The following is a 25,126-nucleotide window of genomic DNA, read 5'->3' on the forward strand; positions in this document are numbered from 1 at the left end:
AATAAATGTAATATAAAGTTTAATAATAAAATAAAAATTACCCTAGTAACAAAATTAGTTTTGATTTATTATACTGTCATTCAATGTACAAACTATTTTTACATACACGTTTATTTAACCTTCACAACAATTTTGATTGTGAGAAACACTAGCCCTCTTTGATAAAGAAGAAAATTCAGGATAATAGAAGAACTATGATTTGCTTAAAAGAATACAACCCTAGTTAGCAGTAAAGACAAAACCTAAACAACTTCTCTGAAATGAAATCTGATGTTCCTTCTCCTGCATCACTTCTTTAAAAAAATAGGGAGAAATATTTTCATTCTGAGAGGTACAATGTAAGTAAAACTAGCATGAATACATACAGAACTTCATTGGCTTGCAGTATAATATTTATTAGGAGGTCATGTCTACATCTGTTTCTTTATGCATCAAATGAAATTTAAACAGAGTTTCTATTAAGTCATCTACAGGTAGCAGTGAAGTAACCTATTAAAACCTGCATTGTTTGAACAGGAGCTGCTTAAGCGGATCATGATTTATTCCATACCCTCTCTTTCTTTTTACTTCTCTTGCTGCTTGCCTTTGGAATTTCTTTGTTAGCATCTACAATAAGGGAAACTTAAACTTAGAGAGGAAAGGCACAACATATCAACCAAACTTGTCCACTTCTCTGTTGTTTTTGCTTTAAAAATAAAGTTAATAGGGAAAGAAGTTTAAGATTAGTAATTAACATGCATTTTTGAGACCTGTGGCACTGAAGAATTGATGCTTTTGAACTGTGGTGCTGGAGAAGACTCTTGAGAGTCCCTTGGACTGCAAGGAGATCCAACCAGTCCATCCTAAAGGAAATCAGTCCTGAATATTCATTGGAAGGACTGATGCTGAAGCTGAAACTCCAATACTTTGGCCACCTGAAGCGAAGAGCTGACTCACTGGAAAAGACCCTGATGCTGGGAAAGACTGAAGGCAGGAGAAGAAGGGGACGACAGAGGATGAGATGATTGGATGGCATCATCAACTCAATGGAGTTTGAGCTCAATGAGTTTGAGCAAGCTCCGGGAGTTGGTGATAGACAGGGAGGCCTGGCATGCTGCAGTCCATGGGGTTGCAACTAGTCAGACACGACTGAGTGACTGAACTGGACTGAACTGAACTGTGACTTTCAAAAGTTTATATGATCAATATTTCCTCCAGTGGTACTTTAGAACCAAAAGATGGCTGCCTGGAATTCTTTTCTGTTTAAAATTAATTATTTGCATTGTACCTTATGTGCACACAAACCACAATAATTACTCATGAACCTCATTTGGCACAGGTACTTCTTTTGCATATATCATGTTATACTTTCAGTACCACATAAATAACAATGCCAATTTCCAAGAGTAAGATTGCACAAGTCTAGATTTTTTTTTTTAAAGGATTGGGAAGAAAACAAATATGTAGTATAATTACTAGCTTTAAGTAGACAGGCCCAGACAAATGTTATTACATTCCTTCCCTATCAAATGCAGTACTTGAGACAATTTTAAAAAAATGTTTTTCTGATAATCATCCCACCTATAGTTTTAATCACATTCTGAGCAATACTTGCCTATTTAGGGGTCAATCATATGTTCTTTAAAACCTATAATGTATGACAAACGTGCTGCATGTCAGTGCTTGGGAAAGGAGAAAAGACAAGATTAAAAATAGATTCTGTATTTATTCAGGGCATGAACTTCATGACAATTCTTTGCTTCCAACTTTAAGGTAATTTCACAATCACACCGTTTAACGTTGATTGCTTTCCAGAAGATTAAAAATATGTTAACACAAACTTTTCGAAAGTAGGCAGAAATATATAAAAGTTTATTTTGTTGCAGAATATAAGCAATTTCTGCCTTGAACACACCCAAGATATGGATGACTACGATGCTGATACCATATTCCTCCCACTGGCACTTTCAGTTTCTTTTATATCTACACTTGCTTGCTCTGCATTCTGCTACCACAAATAATAATAATAAACACTGCCTCACTCCTGGGAAGACTACATCCATAACACTACTGGATCACTCCTGGGAAGATTACATCCATAACACTCCTTCCAACTAGCATAGCGTTCTAAGGACTCAGAGCTCTGAATCAAACCTCTTTGTGGCGGACAAACATACATACTGATATACATAATGAGAAAAGAAGATGACTAATCTATTTCATTATTATTGCTTTAGAGTCTTTAACACTATTTAAGTAAGAATTCTGCTTTACTGTCTATCAAATATAATTTACACTCTGCAAACTTAACTACTGTTCAGAAGGCATTTTTATTCTCTGAGAAAGAAATGCATTTTAACTTAGAAAATAAACCTATGTGAAGATTTTGAATGGTAGGAACATATATATATATATATATATATATATATCTCCACACATAAATTTCTTGAGACAGGTTTTCCTTTTGTTCATTTTAGTAGATTAGAAGAGAAACAGAGCAGCAATGACCCAAAACAATTTCTTAATTTCAACTTCTGAATTTCAACTGCACAGCATTAGCATTACAGATTTTGGAAAAAGAATAATCTACTTTAACAAACTGGTATAAAGAAAAATGTAAGGAGATTGTGGAGTCAGAGCTGGAAGTCACCTTGCAAGATAATTCACTTTTTAAGCTGCTTGAAAGAAGTTCAGCTTTCCTTTAAAATGGGTTCCCCAAATCCAATATGCAGGTCTCAGAGAATATCCAAGAGACTAGAGAAAGGCCACTGAATTATGGGTACACCAAGTAAATATGATAGCACCTAACAACCAAAGCTGCAATGATGTCACCCCCAGGAAAATGCTGGCTGTCGAATTCTACACCCCACTGCCTCAAGTCTGCTCATTTCCAAGTCCAGTTAGTGGTTTCATGAGATAACAAAATTGTACAGAAAAGCTCTTACAACTTTTTCCTCACCTTTTAAGCTATAGTTTTTGTTGTTGTTGTTGTATGTTTGTTTTTTATCATTTCCAACAGGAAGGTCCTAGATTCCCTGATAAAGATATGCATAAGGCTTTACACTTTTCAATATACTCTTGGCATTTTCAAAATTGACCTTTTCTTTTTATCAGGAATTGTTTGTTTAAACTACTCTCTAGTTTTTTTTCTCCTTTTTGTCTACTCAAGTAAGCATTATGCTAAACAGGTGAAACAGGAGCTTGCCGAAAATCTGTGACCATTGTCCTAACAGCGTCAGCAATTCAATAATTCAATCAAGGTATAAGGAAATTGAGAGACTCGGTGGCTGGCTCAAAATACAGAAAGACTAAACATAGAAATTATATACTTGAATCCAATCTCTATAACTCAAGGGGAAGAAAACAAGAGTCCTTTGTAAATACAAGAAACATTACTCCGAGGAAATGTTTTCCATAAGACCTAACATGCTGCTTTGAGATTTTGAAGTTGCTATAGACCACAGTGCTATCTCGTTATTCGCATTCTGACACTCAGAGATCATGATGATTCAGTGATAAGCTTGGGCAAATCCTGGCTCTGGCATTTCAATTTACTTTCCACTGGGGAAAATTTTATTATATTTTAATGCCTTCTGGGAACAAAATCACCTTACATCTTATTCTAATCTTTAAATTGACCTCAAAATAGAATACAGTTTTCCATTACATCACTTTTGCCAACAGACTTTCCTAGAGTTTAAGTGATTTCTTATTAGCTTTAAAAGAACTTAAAATTTAAAACATTAAACTTCCCATGGCACCATTCTCAGAGACAAGTATATTTCCATTCATAAACTCTCTTTTGAAAAAAAATATTTATTGGAATATAGTTGATTTACAATGTTGTGTCAATTTAAAAAAACAGTTATACATACACATATATCCACTCTTTTGCTAGATTATTTTCCCATATGGGCCATTACAGAGTACTGAGTAGAGTTTCCTGAGCTATACAGTAGGTCCTTATTAGTTACCTATTTTATATATGGTTGTGTGTATATGAGAAGGAAATGGCAACCCACTCCAGTGTTCTTGCCTGGAGAATCCCAGGGACGGGGGAGCCTGGTGGGCTGCCGTCTATGGGGTCGCACAGAGTCAGACATGACTGAAGCAACTTAGCAGCTTAGCAGCAGTGTGTATATGTCAGTCCCAAACTCCCAGTGTATCTCTCTCCCCTCCCTTATCCTCTGGTGACTATAAGTTTGTCTTCTACATTCATGACTCTACTTTTGTTTTGTAAATAAGTTCATATACACTCTTTTGTTTTAGATCCCCTTCCCCATATAAGCTATCTCATATGACATCTGTCTTTCTGTGTCTGACTTATTTCACTCAGCATGACAATCTCTATGTTGCTTTCTCTCTTATGGATTAATGCAATAACCTTCGCAATGGCCTTCCTGCTTTCCCTTCTGCCCTCTGAACAGCAACATGAGTCACATTAGGACTCTCTTCTGCTGAAATTTTTCCTTGGCTTCCCACTGAATTGAGGACATTGTCACAACTATCAGGTCCTAACATGCTCCAGCCCCCGTTCATCTTGCTAACCTTGCTTCTTCTTTGCCATGCTGTGCCCTCTGCCTGAACTCATCTCTGCATTCTTCTCTTCCTGCCTTGGGCTTCCTGGGTGGCTCAGCGGTAAAGAATCCACCTGCCAAGGCTTGCCAATTGCAGGAGGTGCAGGTTTGATCCCTGGGTCGAGAAGATCTCCCTGGAGAAGGAGACAGCAACCCACTCCAGTGTTCTTGCCTGGGAAATCCCATGGACAGAAGAGCTTGGTGGGTTACAGTCCATGGGGTTGCAAAGAGTTGGACATGACTGAGCACACACGCATGTATGCTGGTTCCCTGGCTGATTTTGTTTCATCCTTTAATCTTTAGCTTAACCATTACCTGCTCTGAGAGCTCTTGAATCAGTCTGCTCTAGAGCACCTCCCACTCCACTATCGTCTCTCCATCACACACATGAACTTTTATGGAGCACTTATCACCATTGATAATGGTCTTGTTTTTCAGGGCACTGACTGATTTTGGGTTTCCTCAAAGCCAAGCTCTCCAGGAGGGAGCCTGTTTACCTTGTCTTTCTAGTCTGTCTGAATTAAAGAATAAACCAACAAATAAAAATTGAGGAAGGAAAACAACTAAAATGAAGCTTCCTAATACAACAACATGTATAAATTTTTGGCCATTTAAAATAAAATCAATTTATTTATTTTAATTGACCATTTTTTAAAACTTCTTTTTCTTCACAGCATCAACTAGCACTGCCTTCGAACTGTACTGACCTGCTGCCTAAATACTCACTTCAACAGTCAACGTTTGGACACCTCTCTCTTCATTGCATTACTCCCCAAGGCCTGTGGATTCTTGCGTCTAATTATTTCAACCTTTTGTCCTAATCCCATTTCTCAACACCAGCTCCAATCCACCCAGTCAATACTCTGACTCTTCTGTGGATCACGGTAAAGGCCTCTTAACTATTCCCTCACTGTCTATCTCCACATATTCTATTCCACACAGATGCATCTTCTAAGGTTACTTTTAACCTATTAACTCACTTTCCAAAAAAAAAAAAAAAAATTCCTTTGTTCTGTCTTAGTACAGTAGGTCCAAACTTCTCAAAAACCAAACTATATTCAACTGTGTTCTTCCCATTTGAATCAGTCAATAACATTTCCCACTACCCAGTTAAGCAATTCCTCTGGTCTACGTGAATACTTCTCTGTCTTAAAAATAAGTCAGGCTCATTCTCTCTTGGTATTTTTGCTTAGCTCTCTCACAGACCAGGAGGCTTTTATTCTCTCCACCAATCTAAACCAAAACATTTTCTTCAAAGCATAGCTCAAACCCAACTTCTCAAATTAAGCCTTTTCCTCCTGTTCTAGCCCACATGTTCTTTCCTTTTTCTCTTCTTATAGCACTGAAACAATCATTCCATGTAATATTTGATTCCACAAGAGCTATTTCTGTTATTATTCCATTATTTCCTAACCGTAAATTTTATCTCCCAAATTAGATTGCAAACCAAAACTGTGTTCTTATTTCCTTTTACACTCCCAGCAGCAGCAAAAGTAGCATAGATTTCAGGAGGAGCTACTATGCTGACTTGATTTACACATTCCTAAAGATGATCCCTTCAACTACAAACAACCATTTTGGATGGCCTGTAATTCCTAAACAGGCTTCCCAGGTTGTTCAGTGGTAAAGAATCTGCCTGCAATGCAGGGGGTGCAGGTTCGATCCCTGGGTGAGGAAGATTCCCCTAGAGGAGGAAATGGCAACCCACTCCAGTATTTCTGCCTGGGAAATCCCATGGACAAAGGAGTCTGGTGGGCTACAGTCCACAGTGTTGAAAAAGAATTGGACACGACTGAGCAACTCAACAACAGTTCCTAAACAGATCATACTCTCTGTTACCCCTAATCTTTCCCACATGAACCCCCGATGCCTACAAAGCTCTCATGTTACTAATGCCTTTAATTACCTGAAGTGAAGTGTTAGTTATTCAGTTGTATCCAACTCGTTGTGACCCCATGGACTGTAGCCTGCCAGGCTCCTCTGTCCCTGGAATTCTCCAGGCAAGAATACTGGTGGGTTGCCAGTATTCTTTCTTTTTCCAGGGAATCTTCCCAGTACATTTGCATTAAATGCCCTTAAGCCATAGCACCTGGCAGGCTATATGGTAAATGACAATTTGCCTACTGATCTCCCTGACTGATCTGTGTGCCACTTGGGCCCAAATAATTTACCTCTTATCTTTACAGTGGGAGACAAATCATGTTTTATTATTTACTGAATAAATAAATGAGCAAAAATGTTAGTAACCTGTTTAAGGAATTAAGAATTTTGTGTAATAAGTTATCAGTTGAATGTTATGTAATTTCCAACAAGCTGTATGTCATCTCATTTAGAATCTCCATCTGTTTTTTAATTCCAAAAATAATTATTAAGCACCCACTATGTGTCAGGCATTGGGGGATACAGAAAAGACTCAAATACACAAAAATCCCAGAACGTGCATCTTACTAGATGACCTAAGCAATGGAGAACAGTGTTTGCTCTGAATTAGTTGGAATCCAGAGAGTATTTCTGGGCCCAAGGTTTCTCTATACGGGGATGCTGGCGCTGAGATGATGCCGGCGTGGGCCAAAATGATGGCAGTTTGAATGGGGAACAGTAGTTAAATTCTAGATCTCCTTCAAAGGCATAGGCAGCAGGACTGGCTGATGAACTGGGAGTAAGGAATGAGAGAAAAAGAACTGTCGACAACGTATGTTAGCCTGTGCCACTGTGAAATGGAATTTGTGAAGGGTTTGGAAGGGTATGGTTTTGGAAAGAGCATGTAGATATATGAAGAGATTCTCTTAAGTTCGACCTTAAATTTTAACATTCTATTTTGTATAACTCAAGTTCTCTTGGGCATATTTGTAATGAATGGTAAGGGTCACTTTGACTTCTTAGATAAATCGTCTACACTGAGCAGAAAAATCTGGGACAGTATCCGCCGGTGCAGCTCCATGACACACTGCCTGTATCGGGCACCCCCCAAGAAGCCACTCAAACTGAGTCTCCCAGACCATCTCAAGTTCATTGTTTAAACAACCAATGCAATGCAGCTTAGTGCTAGAGGTTACAATGTCCTCAATTTCTAAAAACCACTTCAAAGGTCAGACAATTATTATTAGCAATATTAATAATTATACTGAATTTTATTAAATAATGACTTGGATGTCAAATGGAGACTTATGAAAAAGGCCAAACGTTTATCTTGCCCTAGACCATAAAACTAGTCTAAGGTCAGAGCAGACTGCCTTGACCTTAGAGTAGAAGACCATGGAGTAAATGTCACTGATCTAGAATGACTTAATCAGCCTCAGATTAAAGCCTGAGGTAGAACAGTAAGAGATGTGGGCTGTCAGGGAGCTACCTAAACAACCTAAATAATCAGCTACTGTGCTTAATGGCTATAATTTGGGGTAAGGCTGGTAATAATGGTTTATTTTTTTTTCATGTGTTGAAGTATATGTCTGCAAAACTTACTGAATTTGGGATTCAAAAAATGAGACTGTTTATAAACACAGGATGCAACAGTAAGTCTGTATAATGACTAAGTCTCTTGGAGAATAATTTAGTGGTGGTCACGATGAGCTACAACGTGGACTTTTTGAGTTTTCACTGGGCAGAAACAAACCTTTCTCACTCTGTCTGTGAGCTTTTTTTTCCTTCCAGACTCTAAGTAGTTTACCCAATAAACAGTTATTTCCATAGTAGAAATGGCCAAGCCGTCTAAGCTCCATAGTTAACCTATTATTATGGTTAGAAATCAAGGTTGCCATTCTTCCAGATTTTCACAGCCACACAACTTTTGACCTAGCCGATGGAAATATAAGAGTAAACATAGTTCTTTGACCTCTTAACGAAGGCAAACATCGACATGCTAAGGTATTTATTTCACTGGCAAGTGATTCAGCACAAAAAGGCATTACAGTGGATCCGCGTAATGACAGGACACTACAAATGCCTCTCAAAGGAAAATTTAAGCAAGAGTTCATCCATAAACTGTCCATGTTCTCTTATTCAGGACTTTGACAGAAGTACTCATTTGAAAACTGTAGGCACTTCATAATCTACCAATGGCAAACAATAAAATTAAAGCCTTTAGAAAATTAATTCGCGTGCCCAAATCAGAGGTCAGGCTCATGAGAGGAAATCTCATCACAAGCATATATGCAAGAGAATTCCTTTTGCACACATATTTTCTGCATAACTGTGATGGGCCCATTTTCTTCCCTTCGTTGAAAATTATGCTTTAAACCTACCTCCTTCCATGAAATAAGATAGCTGTAACCCCTCCCAATTCTCACAGCATGGCAAGCTTAGCTTTCACTATGGGGTCTGCGTTTATATCCTCGGAATATTTCTTGGGCACTGAAGAATAACAGAAAAGAAGTTGCCTACATCTACCCATTCTGCTGCCTAGGGGGTGCTGAGTAGATGCAGTCAGTCCCAAAAAAGAGACCATGTTCCACTTTCAAACACTATGACATTCAACGTGATGAAAAGATAAAAGGTCAAGGGCTTAAAGTTTCATTCTTTTTGTAATCCTCATATTTCACTGTTAATTTTTTACAGATTTGTGTTACTGGAAAAACATAATGCATAAAAAGGTCTGAAGCAATCATAATAGACAACCACTTAAGAATAGAACAATCTGCTAAAATCTAGAGTTAAATTTTATAAGTTGAAGAAAGTGATATCCAATAAGAACTTCATGAAAAGAATGTCAAAACTGTACTCAAATCATTTCTTTCTGTACTAAAGAATCAAAGATGCAGGAAAATTTTAAACTACTTGTCCCCTCTACCAAAATCATCATTTCAAGCCATTTCTTGATGTTCTTGTCCATTAGTCGAAGGACTCAACTGAACTGCTCCCGAGTTTTGGGTGGATTTCAAACAACTCGGTATTCTGAATCAGTAATTCATTTTCATCATTCCTTTGTTCAAACTCTCTTTTCAAAATCAATTTACTAGAGTCTAGTTTTCCACCTTGAGAAGACCATTTTGACCAACTGTAAAAAAATTCAAACAAATGAATTTTAACTCACAAGCTGTACCAAAATTAAACAACAAAATAAGTTGTCTCCTACCTATGGTTGTAATAACAGTGCCAGCAAAGAAGAAGGAACTTCCCAAATCCCAGTGACTGATTTGATTGGAGGTGTTTCCTAAAGGTATAATCCCTGCATTTATTGCTGCCACTATTTGCTGCAAGTTTAAAAAGAAATTTATCAGTACACATGAATCACATGGAGACATCAAACAGCATATATTCCCCCCAGACAACCAATTAGTCAAAAAGCATCAACTCTAAGGTCTACCCTTCCATTTAAAGTATACACTATAGATTAAAACTTTACACTGAAGAATTGAATACATTAAATTATAAGAAAAGTATATTTGATATCGAGAGAATGGATCTGCATAAAATTTATCATATAGTGTTATGATATGTATTCATAATGTCATCCAGTACCATTGTTAGAAATTTATTTGAATTAACTAAATATAGCAATAATTTTAATAAGCACCACTGAGTTAAAAATATCAGATTGCCAACTACAATTTAAGTAGTATATACTAGCTTCATCAAAAAAAAAACAAGTTTTTCCAAAATGCTAGTCATTTTGAATGGTAAATATAAGTATCCAATCCTGGATTGTGTACAACAGTATAGAGTATAAAATCAGTTGTTGTTGTTCAATCACTAAGTCGTGTCTGACACTGCAACCTCGGGGACTACAGTGTGCCAGGCTTCCCTGTCCTTCACCATCTCCGGGAGTTTGCTCAAACTCATGATAAAATCAGTAAGGTCCAACAATACAGGCTAAGATGACAAGGAACAGGCAATTGCCCTTCACCATCAAGCTTAAGTCAATCCATTGATATCGAGATTCTTAGAATCTCTACAGATTTTTATAAATTCTATGACAGTGCACATCACCGATGACTTGTAAATGACAGTCAACAATATTCATACAAGAACACTAGAATCTAGATGCTGCCTTGAGTAGTAATACTGGGAGACAGACAGAAAGATGATATTATAATCCCTTCTCAATCATCAGATGTTAGGGAGGGAAGACGGAGCTCCAGAAACACAAACACAGAAGAGAATAAGGAGAAAATGTATAGTGAAAGAGATACATACAGATTGTGGCAAAAGACGTTTCTGTTGGAAATATAGTTTTTAAATATTTGTTACGCAATTTCCAGACTTTAAAATTGGAAGGAACTTCATTTGATAGGCAAGGAAATTAAAGACCTAGAGAGGTAAAGTGACTTGTTCAAAGTCATACAGTTTATCGGCAAATGGACAAAAACTACCCTGGGAAAATGGACGTACTCCCCAAAGAACTTATTGTCAGATGTAGAAGAGCAGGTAATCTTGAGCTGAAATGCAATATAAAATTTCATTTGTCTGACTTGTCTTAATCCATAGGTTGAAACTTCAAGAGTTAATTGAATTGTAAGCTTTTATTTACTTTAACACAGTATGTATTCATTGTTTAAAAAGTTAAGGAAAATACAGAAAGGAATAAAGAAGATAATACAAATTACTCACAATTCCAGAATTGAGAGACAACTACAGTTAATGTATTAAGGTGTCTACTCCAGGCATTCTGTTATACATTCTACATAGCCAGACTTATGCACTATATGAAATGTATTCTCTATTTTTATTTAATATTATTCTACATGTGGTTTTCCTTGCAATTACCACATTTACTTAATCACTGCCATATATGTAGACATACACACTGTTCTAAAATTTGTTTAATTATAAAAACTGCTGTTACGAACATATTTGTGTATAAATATTTCTTTCATTTCTGAATATTTTTGTGGAAGAGATTACTAGAAATAAATTTGCCACATTGAAGATTATGAATATTTTAAAGCACTTGATATATAGTAGCAAGTAGCTATCCAAGAAGGCAGTTACAATTTATAATTGCCCCCACAGCAATTTACAAATGCAATTTACCTCTAATATTAATAATCTATCTTGACCGAACTGATAGGAATTGTTTACATTTATGTGTCCTTTATTGTGAGCGAAGTTGAGTGCTAATGTTTCCTTTAACATACACTAAATGCACACAAATATACATATGTACACATATATGCATAGCACACAAAGAAACTAGTTTTGAGATCACTGATTTTGTTTATCCGACTCTCTACTATGAATATAATATCAGATAAGCAGGTCTCCTTAAAAATACTGAAAAATATTTTTTGCAGCTACTAACCTATTATTCTCACATAAACTTTAGAAGTATTTAAATTTTATAGAAATTTTCATGTTTACAGGTTTAAAATATTTTTGCTGTTTAGATATATGTGTAATCTATAAATTAAGTAAGGAAAATGAATACGACTATGATAATGAAGGCAATGGCACCCCACTCCAGGACTCTTGCCTGGAAAATCCCATGGACAGAGGAGTCTGGTGGGCTGCAGTCCATGGGGTCGCTAGGAGTCGGACACGACTGAGCGACTTCACTTTCACTTTCTTGCACTGGAGAAGGAAATGGCAACCCATTCCAGTGTTCTTGCCTGGAGAATCCCAGGGACAGGGGAGCCTGGTGGGCTGCCATCTCTGGGGTCGCACAGAGTCAGACATGACTGAAGCAACTTAGCAGCATGATAGTGAAACTTCTTATCAAATAACATGGTGTGAATCTTCAATTACTGAATCTTCTTTTATATTCTAAAATAGAGCATTTTTTATTATACTTCACATAGACCTGTAAGGCTATTTTTAGATATTTTACTTTTTTTATATTTTAAATTACAATTGGTTATTGCTATTGTACACACAAATATAGGCTTCCCAGGTGGTTCAGTGGTAAAGAAACTGCCTCCCAACTCAGGAGACTTGGGTTCAATCCCTTTGTCGGGAAGATCCCTGGAGAAGGACATGGCCACCCACTCCAGTATTCTTGCCTGGGGAATCCCAGGGACAGAGGGGCCTGGCAGGCTACTGTCATAGAGTCACAAAGAGTGGGACAACCTGAGTGACTGAGCACGCACACAAACACAAATATATATTTCCCTTCTCTGAGCCAGCAACTCTCAGATTTTTTATCTCAAAAACAATTACAGTCTCAAAAAATATTGCAGACATCCAGGAACATAGGAATGTGAGTTACAACTATTGATACTTGCATTTTTGGTTGAATTTCTAACTTTCAAATGTTTTGATTAATTCACATAAAAATAACAATAAGTGTTAACACATTTTTATGAAAAAGAATTATGTTTTCCAAAACAAAGATTTAGTGAGAAGACAGGCATTGTTTTAGGATTTTATAAATCTCTGAAATGCCAGGCTTAATATAAAACAGTTACACTCTAATATATGCTTCTGCATCCAATCTGGAAAACAATATGGCAATTCCTCAAAAAATTAAAAACAGAACTACCATATAATCCAGCAGTTCTACTTCTTGGTATTTATTCATAAAACAAGAAAAACACTAATTCAAAAAGATACATGGACTTCTATGTTCAATTCAACATTATTTACAATAGTCAAGATTTGGAAGCAACCTAAGGGCCCATCAATAGACAAATGGATACATGTACAATGGAATATTACTCAGCCATAAAAAAGAGTGAAATCTTGCCATGTATGGACCTAGAGGGTATTATGCTAAGTGAAATTAGTCAGAAAGAAAGAAAAATACCATATGATTTCACTTATATATGAAATCTAAAAAATAAACAAAGCAAAACATAAACAAAAACATAGATACAAAGGACAAACTAGTGGTTGTTAGAGGGGGAAGGGCAGGGAGCTGAGGGAAGTAAATGAAGAGCACTAAGAATACAAGCTTCCTTATAAAATAGATAAGTCACCAGGATGTAATATATAGCAAAAGGAATACAGTCAGTAATACTCTAATAATTTTGTATAGAACAGGAGGTTACTAGATTTATCAGGATGATTATTCTGTAATATATTTACATGTTGAATCATTATGATTTACAACTGAAACAAATATAATATTGTATGTTAACTGTACTTTAATTAAAAAGTGTATCTTCAACATATTCATTTATTCAAAAATATTTACCAATTGTTTATGGTGCTAGGCAATGGGGAGACAACAGGGAAGTAAAAACATGGTTGATATAATTGAGAAAAGATAAGACATGTCTGTAGATTCCACTTAATTAAGTAAAATTAATCATTTTATTCCCTAGAAGCCAGCTAAGTCCTCCAACAACTGACAATATAACATCCATAGCCAGCATCATCATTTTAGTTTATTCTTTTGCTTGTCGATGACAAGGTTCGCAGCATCACCCAGACAGTTGGATAAGTTCCACAAATTATTTAAATCCCAAAGAAGCACATGTAGACTTAGAGACAGTAATGTCTGGCAATGTGTGGGTTGTAAATAGTTATCACAGAGCTGTGATTATTGCAACAGAAGCTTTAGATGGAACCAGGAACATGTCAAATCACTGTGAGAATGAGTCTACCATGAGGTCCTTCCTCTGAAATATTCTGATAAATTTATTTTATCTATTTGTACAAGGTCCCTTGGTCAACATCCAAAGGATATCAGATACCCTTGGCAAGGGCACTGACACAGACCTGAGAGTCTCTGTAATTTCAGTGTCAGTTCGGGCCATCAGAGCACTTAACAAATGCCTTCCTGAGACGTGTTCCTGTATGTGCCATAGTCTGTGATTAAAGCAACAATCACCTCATGTACAATAAAAACTCACTTTTCCACTAAAGACAACTTTTATGAACAACCATATTGACAATTTACGAATAAGCTGTATTTTTTAGGTTAGGGTAAAGGAAATGTAGGATCCTCTGCATTTAATCATAACATATTATTACCTGAAGTATTGATTAAGAGAGGACTTCCAAACATAAAACCTACAATAGAAATAGTATAAAATAATCTTCAATGGATTCACACTCAATTTTGCTTTTCAGCTCATCTACAATCATAGAATGTGCATTAAGGAAAGGCAGTTGTATTACATATATATATATATATACCCACAAAGTTACAAAAAAATTGTACAAATCTAACAAAGTAAATATATATGTATAGCGAAAAAAAAAGGAAATGAAAGACAGTTGCATACATGATTCTATTCAAGAATAAGAAATTAAACTTAAGAAACAGAGCTCTGAGAGGCTTATACTCCTAGAGTTGATAAAGGTAATTGCTCTTAAAAGTAATTATTAAAAAAATCTTGGTTTCCATGACAATGGTGGGTTTAGAATCAAAGTTCACTGAGTTCTAATGGGAATTTGAGCATTTTTGAATTGTACTGTTTATGTCTCAATGTCATCTGGCATTTTGGAACTGTATCGAGCTTTAACACCAAACCATGCTAAGACACACTTATTTGTAAGAGACTAGCATAGGTTTCGGAGAAGGCAATGGCACCCCACTCCAGTACTCTTGCCTAGAAAATTCCATGGACGGAGGAGCCTGGTGGGCTGCAGTCCATGGGCTCGCTAGGAGTCGGACACGACTGAGCGACTTCACTTTCACTTTTCACTTTCATGCATTGGAGGAGGAAATGGCAACCCACTCCAGAATTCTTGCCTGGAGAATCCCAGGGACGGGGGAGCCTGGTGGGCTACCGTCTATGGGGTCGCACAGAGTCGGACACGACTGAAGCGACTTAGCAGCAGCAGCAGCAGTATAGGTTTGGAACTCAAGGCAATCAATGACAATCATGAAAATGTTCCTGGGAGTCCAGTGCCCAGGAATAATTTTCTCATGTGTATTAAAGTACTTGACTAGCTTTAAGGAATAGCTATTAGAAAGTAAGCAACCCCAGGGAAGGCCTGATGAACACATTGTTTTCAGAGTAGGTTATATTGTGAATCTTAAAATACAATTTCTGATTTCACATTTTTTTTTCTCCTTTGCTCAGATGCTCAGATGTTCATGTTTACCAGAACAATACAGATTGTTCTGAAAGCCTACTACAGATTCCTTCCCTGTTAATATTATAATCAAGATGTCACTAAAATATGCTATTACACCTATAATCCTAAAAGTAGGGTCACAGTAGTGATCTGAAAATTTGAAGTGATGCAAGAATTTCAAACTGCAGGTACAAGGCACTGGCTCTAACTGGGCTATAGCAATGATGTACGGGGCTTCCCCAGTGCCTCAGCAGTAAAGAATCTGTTTGCAAGGCAGGAGATGCAGATTCAATGCCTGGGTTGGGCAGATCCCCTAGAGGAGGGCATGGCAACCCACTCCAGTATTCTTGCCTGGAAAATTCCACAAACAGAGGAGCCTGACAGGCTGCAGCCTATAGAGTTACAAAGAGTCAGACCTGACTGAAGCAACGGAGCACACAGGCACAATGATGTCCAGGCAACTGGTTCAGTGACAGCTTCTTTTAACTGATATTTAAGACTGATCTCACATTTTCTCCTCTGAAAAAGGACATTATTTCTTCTACTCAACTGATATAATAGCTAAATCCAACTAGAGTTATACTGACATCTGTATAAGTACAAAGTTCCTCAAAGAGGAACAAATACTCTCTTGCCAAATTTCTGTAAGACACAATTTTATACCTTTTTGGTCACTATATCCTTGTGGGGGAACTAATTTCACCCTGAGGAGGCTCTTCTTTAGGAAAGAAGTCAAATCACACATCTGACCATTTCACACAGGTCTGACCACTTCAACCATGTAAACAAGACTATTTTGAAAGACTTGAAGACGCATAATGAGGAAAGCAAAATAATTATGTTCTCGTTGCCAAATGACTTTGTGGGAAGATATTATGTAGGTATCATTGCTATTTATTGTTACGCTACAAAAAACAATCATCCATCAATAATATGCAATGATGCTTGAGAACTTTTGCCAAAGGCTACAGGATCCTTTTTAATTTCATGGCTGCAGTCACCATCTGCAGTGATTTTGGAACCCAAAAAAATAAAGTCTGACACTGTTTCCCCAACCTAGATAGTATATTCAAAAGCAGAGACATTACTTTGCCAACAAAGATTCATCTAGTCAAGGCATGTATGGATGTGAGAGTTGGACTGTGAAGAAAGCTGAGCACCGAAGAATTGATGCTTTTGAACTGTGGTGTTGGAGAAGACTCTTGAGAGTCCCTTGGACTGCAAGAAGATCCAACCAGTCCATTCCAAAGGAGATCAGCCCTGGGATTTCTTTGGAAGGAATGATGCTAAAGCTGAAACTCCAGTACTTTGGCCATGTCATGCGAAGAGTTGACTCATTGGAAAAGACTCTAATGCTGGGAGGGATTGGGGGCAGGAGGAAAAGGGGACGACAGAGGATGAGATGGCTGGATGGAGTCACCGACTCAATGGACGTGAGTTTGAGTGAACTCCAGGAGTTGGTGATGGACAGGGAGGCCTGGTGTGCTGCGATTTATGGGGTTGCAAAGAGTCGGACACGACTAACCAACTGAACTGAACTGAACTGAACTGACAGGATCCTTATGCTCATCCTTAACCTTCTGGCTATGTACCAATATACCATGATTACCTAATATCAGATGATGTAAGCTGCTTTGGAACCAGAAAGTGAAAGTGAAAGTCACTCAGTCGTGTCCGACTCTTGGTCACCCCATGGACTATACAGTCCAAGGAATTCTCCAGCAAGAATACTGGAGTGGGTAGCCTTTCCCTTCTCCAGGGGATCTTCCCAACCCAGGGATCAAAGCCAGGTCTCCCGCATTGCAGGCAGATTCTTTACCAGCTGAGCCACAAGGGAAGCCCAAGAATACTGGAGTGGGTAGCCTATCCCTACTTCAGAGGATCTTCCATAACCAGGAATTAAACTGGAATCTCCTGCATTGCATGTGGATTCTTTACCAACTGAGCTATCAGGGAAGCCCCAGAAAGAACCAGAGAGTATCTCAAAATGGCCTTTACTCTTACAGACTCAGCATTTCAGATGCAACACTGGAAGATCTTAGGTAACCTGAATCGGCATTTTTTAATCAATAAATAATAACATTTGTTTATCCATTTCCTAGGTGCTTTTTGGAAAATCTTTATTAGCCATACATATCTGTCTTAAATGTTATTTATAGACAACTGTTGCATAAGAAGCTTCTATTCTAATGTCAGTGATAGGTTTTAATCTTAATCACTGGGGCTGCTTTCTGGGCCATTCTACAAACTAAATCAGGTTCAGCCAAGAAGTAACATTCTAGAGTTTCATTGCAAGTTTACATACAAAGGCAACCCATGATATCCTTTGTACCACTGGAAAAATCCCCAGAAACCAAACTCATCTTCTTCGACTTGGGTCCTTTCTTGGTCTTCTGGAAAGTTAAAACAGTGCCACAGGCTTCCTTGCATGAGATATTTCTGTCAGAATGTCAATTGAGATAGTTGACAGTCCAACAAGGAATCAAACAACTTTCTGAAAACCATACGGTATTAACACACAGCTCCACAAAAACATTCCAGCAGTAGCTCTCAGCTAATGACAATACTGACTGAACTACGCCAAATGGCCAATATCCAAGCACTTTTTGATCTATCAAATGACAATTTCATAATAGCATACAACAGAATGGTATATATGTTTTCATTACAAGTTTATAACATGATAAATTTCATTGAGCCTAACACTTGTGTTGAGTATTTAGTTGCTAAGTCATGTCCGACTCTTTGCCACTCTTTGGACTGTAGCTCCCCAGGCTCCTCTGTCCATGGGATTTCCCAGGCAAGAATACTGGAATGGGTTGTCATTTCCTTCTCCAGAGGATCATCCTGACCCAGGGATCAAACTCACATCTCCTGAGTCTCCTGCACTGCACGTGGATTCTTTACCCACTGAGCCATCATACTGCAGAATTAAAGCTAACTCTAATAAGCAGGAAACTATTAACAGCAAATTAATCTAGTATGGTCTTGCATACAGTCCTACTGTGAAGGATATGTATGTGCTAGCTTAAGAAGAATTCTATATGGTTGAGAATGCTCTTCTGAGAAAATATGGACTAACCATTGCATCCTTATTGGAAATTCACATTATGTCCAACTTTTGCACACATCTCAGAAATCAGGTGATATTATCTACTATTTAAGATGATAACATTTGCTATCAGTAAATGTGTATATTCATCTTTTGACATCAAATATTTCATACTACTGTACCTTCTAACCTCTGGTTTAATAAATAAAACTGAAACACATTATGTAACTTATTTCCTAACAAAAATCAGTCAAGATAAAAAAAATTCTATAGTTACATAAAGATGACTTTTTTTTTCTTTTTTTTTTCCTGTCTAGGATAATTAGAGGCACCTACATAAATTCAAAAAAGAAAGATAAATCCCAAAATTATATATCACAATTAAATGAACTGTTTTAAGTATTGGCAAAGGTCAGATTTCTAAATCTAACATCAATATTTTTATTTTTAAAAGATATATTTCTGATTTTATATGCAGAAAAAAGATGGAGTAGAACATTTGCATATTTCATACAGAACACAGGTGATTACATCATTCTATATTTAGAGTCTGGTAAAGGAGGACGTTTTCAAGGTCTCCCCAGAGTATATCTTTTAAGTCAGAAAGGTAATATGCAGTAATGTTTTTAATCTCTTGTCTTTGTTGGACACAATTTGAGTCAAAACACATTTCCTATTATCTTAAAAAGGCTTTCAAAGCCCTTAGAATGTGTTTCCACACAATGCATGACCTAAGTTTAACCACACATTAATTAGAAACTTCTTGTAAAGAAGAGTCCTTTCTGTAAAAAATGCAAAAAGCTTACTTCTTAATGCTTAGAAAGGATAGTATTACCTACAGAAAGCAATTTCCACATATCAGATTTTAGAAAGCACCTCTAAAAGTAAACATCTTGCTTACCTTCCCAAGACTTTTTCTTTCTATTTAAGGATTATGCCATTGCATGTCAAAGCTATTTTTATACAGACTAATGAAGTGTACAGCTTTTTTCTTGTTCTTTTGTAAGTGTAAATTTATTTCCTATTAGTAGAAACAAAAGCTTAAAGTCCAAAGTAGGAAACAGCAGAAAGCTGGAGGTGGATGTTATCAACAGGGCCAGAAGCAAGAGGCACATCACAGGGTATGAGGCTCGCCTTCCCTGTTTTATCCACTCTGGAAGCTGTTTTTAAATCATACAAGTTATAGATATATATATACATATGTGTATATACAATATTGAACATTTGGAAAAATAAGAATTAAAATGTTCACTCACTGTCCCTGAAAACGCTTTTTTTTTACAACATGCATATATTCAATTTTTGGTTTTAATAGTTTTCATAATTAATGTGCTTTCAAGTTTTCATCTAATATAAGCATGTTCCAAGGCATTTTGAAGTCATCAAAATCTCACTGAGTAGCTACATACTACTCTTCTATCATTAAATGAATTTGTATAACGGAATCCAAGTTCAGGTGATCATTTGAAAGATGATTATAGAGATGATTTATACATCAGACAAGGATCAAACTGGAAACACTGAAATTCTGTTATTCTTTTAATCCTGCATGAAGTGACACTGTGATGTAGAAACAATAAAACATGGCCAAGATCTGAGTCCTTGTAACTCTGAAAGAGCCAAAAAAAATACATGTACAAGCAAGCGGACTGAAACCTGCATTTCCCCAGCTGTGCATTTTTCCATGAACTTTCCTACATTCCACATTATGGTCCATTAATATTCTATCAGAACGTTAATCTCTGTCTATCTGTCCCTTTCCACCTCATCTCAGCATAAATCAGGGGGCGGTGGGGGAGGTTAATGGAAGAAAAGGAAAATTTGGAGAGAGGAGACAGAGCAAGAAGTCAGAAAGAAACAAAAGAACAAGTAGAAAAGAAAAAGATAAAGGCTGTTTAGTTAACAAAAAGACAGGTCTAGAAGAATAAGATAGGAACTTAATACAAGTCATTGTCACACTCTGTCTAGGAAGTTCTTTTGAAAGAGGTTATCCTTAAAATAGGATATGGGTAGGTGGAAGAGTGAGATCAAGGAGACACAGCACTAGGCAATATTTTACACCAGTTTGCCCAAGGCACACCACCAACCAGCATTTATTCATGCTCTGTTTTTAAAGCCTGAAGTTCTAAACTGATGAGGAAAAAAATAGTCCAAGATGGAACAAAGACAGTTTTACTCCATCAATTACACACATCCATAGATAAATCCATCTATAAATCTCCAAATTTGGAGATTCTGTTGGCCTTTTCCACAGAATGTCACAGGCTTCCACTTATTTGATTTTCCATCACACTTATGCATAGATTTCCATAATAGATAACAGTTTAAACAAAAAAGTGCTTAACACCTACACAAAATTGATGCCAGGGGAAATAGTTAGGGAAGCTATTCAGGTTTTCAGAGAAAGGCAACCTCTTTTTCATAATATATTTTAAAAACAAGCGAATTTTTCCTGCCCTTCCTGAATATGTAAGTAAAACATCGTGACAAGGATTGAAAATCTTAAGGTGTGTGTACACCTGCAGAGTCAACAAAGTAAGTAGTTAACCCAGATTGTGTTAAAGTAAACCAAAATTCCCACACCACAAAACAGTCATCTGTAAAGGCAAAATATCACAATACTAAAACATTCCAATAATATTCTGATAATCAGTCCCTCTGTTTCAGGTACCACACAGTGTATGGATTTCTCACTTCAACTGAACTGACTCATTGCCATTAATAAGCCTACAAGAAATGTCTATGCTTTCAAAATCCAGGTAAAACTTCTTAACACATCGCAGAGTAGATTAACCAATGACTTGCTAACATTATGCAGAGAATAGGAAGTTTTGCAAAACTGCTTAATATGTTAATATGTCTGGGCTCTTAATGTCACAAAATCAAGTCAGAAAAACATAATATATGAATAACTTCCCAAAATGTAGTGATTCATACTTACTCTGTCTTAGCTTCTTAGCTTTTCTCAAAATTTCCCCCATCTTTCTCAATTACACACTCATACACTCACCAGTTACAACAAATGTGAATTGGTGGAAATCCATTTTGTCGAAAATAGGAGCCTGATAGGATTTCTTACACTTTTTCAAGCCAAGTGGAATGATGGAGCTACCCTTTGACAGCAGTCCAGTAGTTACTGCACAAAAACGCAGTTAAACTCTTCCCTCGGGCACCTCTCAGCCTGACTTAGGAGTGTCATGCCACCCATCTGCACTGAAAACGAGCCTGGCGTCCTCTCCTCATGTTTTTGACGTTAGTCACTCACATATGCAGTATTGTTCGTCTTCATTCACACAAGGACACCCATCGCAAGACCATTTCAGAGCACAGCAACCTAGGAAAGGGTCGCTGTTGTTTAGTTGCTAAGTTCTGTCTGACTCTTGTGTGACCCCATTGACTGCAGCCCACCAGGCTCCTCTGTCCATGGGATTTTCCAGGCAAGAATACTGGAATGAGTTGCCATTTCCTTCTCCAGGGAAATCTTCCCAGCCCAGGGACCTACAAAAGGGAAGATGCCCTAAAAGCCATGTGATAAGCATGAGACTAGAGGGCCCCCTCTGCTCAGAAGCCCAGGATATGAAGACACCATTACCAGGGCAGCCTGTGCTGGAGCCTGGGTCTAGAGCCTGGAGAGGTACCAAGATGGGCTAAACATACTTTGTGATCTTCACTTCTCCCGCCCCCCAAACTCCTTCAACACAAGAATGTGTTTATGCTAGTGGGATGAGCAGGATAGACTATGTTTAAACTGGGCAGAAAGAGAGAGGACTGAAAAGTCACAGTAAAGCAACACTTACTCACTTTTTTCATTTTTAGTCCCCTGCTGTGTGCAACTCTTGTGTGTGTTCCAGACAGCTATCTCTCCTTAAGGAACTATTGGGAAGCAGCAGTGCAAGACCTGAGATGCTTCATCATCTCATAAAAATAACCCTGTGACCACTATCAGTAATGGTATCATTTGACAGGAATTAGATGCCTCAAACGTATTTTCCACAAAAGCTGAGGTATAGAGAGACTAAATGGATCATGATTTTCAAAGTAAGTAAACAAATAATAAAATAACCAGATAAATCAGTCACTGATCTCAGTGTTACAGTTTATATATATTATAGCTTGGGGTCGGAGAAGGCAATGGCACCCCACTCCAGTACTCTTGCCTAGAAAATCCCATGGGTGGAGGAGCCTGAAAGGCTGCAGTCCATGGGGTCGCTAAGAGTCGGACACAAATGATCGACTTCACTTTCACTTTTCACTTTCATGCATTGGAGAAGGAAATGGCAACCCACTCCAGTGTTCTTGCCTGGAGAATCCCAGGGATAGCAGAGCCCGGTGGGCTGCTGTCTATGGGGTTGCACAGAGTCGGACACAACTGAAGCGACTTAGCAGCAGCAGCAGCATAGCTTTGGGTACCTAGCTTTCGAGATAACTATTTTTTATAGTATTATTTATTTGTGATAATACTTTGAAAGTTCCAAGTAGGAATTACATTTATAAATGAATTTTTTTTAAGTAATAGTCCCATTCGTAAGTTTGAAGCTGGGTGAACATCTTGTTTATTTTGTCTACCTGTGCATAATACACCCCAAATGCTCATCAGGCCTTGTCTTGTATTTTTGTGTCACCCATGGCCTGTATGTCTAGCATAATATTGATTGCTCAAGGATTATTTGTGGCAAAGGTTGTGCTTACTGATTTCTAAGTACACATAAAATCACTAACAAGAGCTGATAAGAGTTCTAATTGCATATTACAGGTCATGGTAAAGAGAGTAAGACTTTGCAGTAGCATTGGACACAGCTAATCTCTCCCACCTGGCAATGTGTCTGGCTCACAGAACACCATAGTCTAGCCTTCCTCAAATCTCCCTGACTTCTGTCTCATCCCCCTCACCTTTGAGCCCATGATTCTGTTCTCTATCCACTCACACACTCTTAAGTGATTTCATTTAAACTCAAGGCTTTCAATATTGTCAATATGATGATAACTCCCAGAGGTATTCTTCATCCTGCACCATTCCCTGCATGGATGTCTGAAAGGCAACTTAAACTGACCACATGCCAAGTCGAACTTCTAAGCTCCTTCCTGAACCTGCTCCATATGGGTTTTTCCCATCTCAACAGTTGGCAACTCTATTTTTCCAGTTTTTTAGGTCCAAAACCTATGACTCATTCTTGACTCCTTTCTCTCACACCTCACATCAAAATCTGCTAGTTTTACCCTCAAAAGATCCCAATGTGAAATTTCATCACATTCACTGCTTCCCTGCTCATCCAGGCCACCACTATCTCCCCCTGGGCTCTTGCAGTGGATTTCCAACTTCATCCACTAAATTCTACTCCTCACAGGGCAACCACAGTGATCCCTTTAAGCTATAAGTCAGATCATGTCCCTGCTTTGTCCCAAGTCTGTTCATGGTCCTGCAAGTCACTCTGAGCAAAATCTAGGATCCCATATACCAATTTACAAGGCTCTATGAATCACAAGCTGTAATCTAGGGAAAAATATCAACATCTCAGATATGCAGGTGATACCACTTTAATGGCAGAAAGCAAAGAAGAACTAAAGAGCCTCTTGATGAAAGAGGAGAGTGAAAAAGCTGACTTGAAACTCAGCATTAAAAAAATTAAGATCATGACATCTGATCCCATCACTTCATGGCAAATAAAAGAGGAAAAATTGGAAGCCGTGACAGATTTTCATTTCTTAGGCTCCAAAATCACAGCAGAGGATGACTACAGCCATGAAGTTAAAAGACACTTACTCCTTGGAAGGAAAGCTATGATCAAGGAAACCTACATAACATATTAAAAAGTGGAGACATCTCTGAAGTTTGACAGAAAACAATAAAAAATTCTGTAAAGCAATTATCCTTCAATAAAAAAATAAAAAAAAACCTTGAGAAAAATTAATTAGTCTTACATTAAAATATCTTTCAGTTCAGTTCAGTCGCTTAGTCGTGTCTGACTCTTTGTGACTCCATGAACTGCAGCACGCCAGGCCTCCCTGTCCATCACCATCTCCTGGAGTGCACCCAGACTCACGTCCATCGAGTCAGTGATGCCATCCAGCCATCTCATCCTCTGTCGTCCCCTTCTCCTCCTGCCCCCAATCCCTCCCAGCATCACAATCTTTTCCAGTGAGTCAAGTCTTCGCATGAGGTGGCCAAAGAACTGGAGTTTCAGCTTTAGCATCATTCCTTCCAGAGAACACCCAGGGCTGATCTCCTTTGGAATGGACTGGTTGGATCTCCTTGCAGTCCAAGGGACTCTCAAGACTCTTCTCCAACACCACAGTTCAAAAGCATCAATTCTTTGGCACTCAGCCTTCTTCACAGTCCAACTCTCACATCCATACATGACCACAGGCAAAACCATAGCCTTGACTAGACAGACCTTTGTTGGCAAAGCAATGTCTCTGCTTTTGAATATGCTGTCTAGGTTGGTCATAACTTTCCTTTCTAGGAGTAAGCGTCTTTTAATTTCATGGCTGCAGTAGTTTTTCCAGTAGTCATGCATGAATATAAGAGTTGGTCCATAAAAAATGCTGAGTACTGAAGATAGATGCTTTCAAGTTGTGGTGCTAGAAGACTCTTGAGAGTCCCCTGGACTACAATGAG

The 25,126-nt window shown here is 37.8% G+C and overlaps 1 protein-coding gene across 1 annotated transcript in view; it reads right to left on the reverse strand.

Moving 5' to 3' along the window:
* KCNK2 (potassium two pore domain channel subfamily K member 2) overlaps positions 1 to 25,126 on the reverse strand; it is a 139,227-nt gene that overhangs the window by 86,926 nt on the left and 27,175 nt on the right. Inside the window, exon 3 of the mRNA XM_055583662.1 lies at positions 9,628 to 9,745. Coding sequence (XP_055439637.1) covers positions 9,628 to 9,745 — 118 coding nt within the window. The remainder of the gene's footprint in view (positions 1 to 9,627; positions 9,746 to 25,126) is intronic.

The sequence above is a fragment of the Bubalus kerabau genome, chromosome 5, assembly GCF_029407905.1.
Source record: "Bubalus kerabau isolate K-KA32 ecotype Philippines breed swamp buffalo chromosome 5, PCC_UOA_SB_1v2, whole genome shotgun sequence".
Lineage (NCBI taxonomy): Eukaryota > Metazoa > Chordata > Mammalia > Artiodactyla > Bovidae > Bubalus > Bubalus kerabau.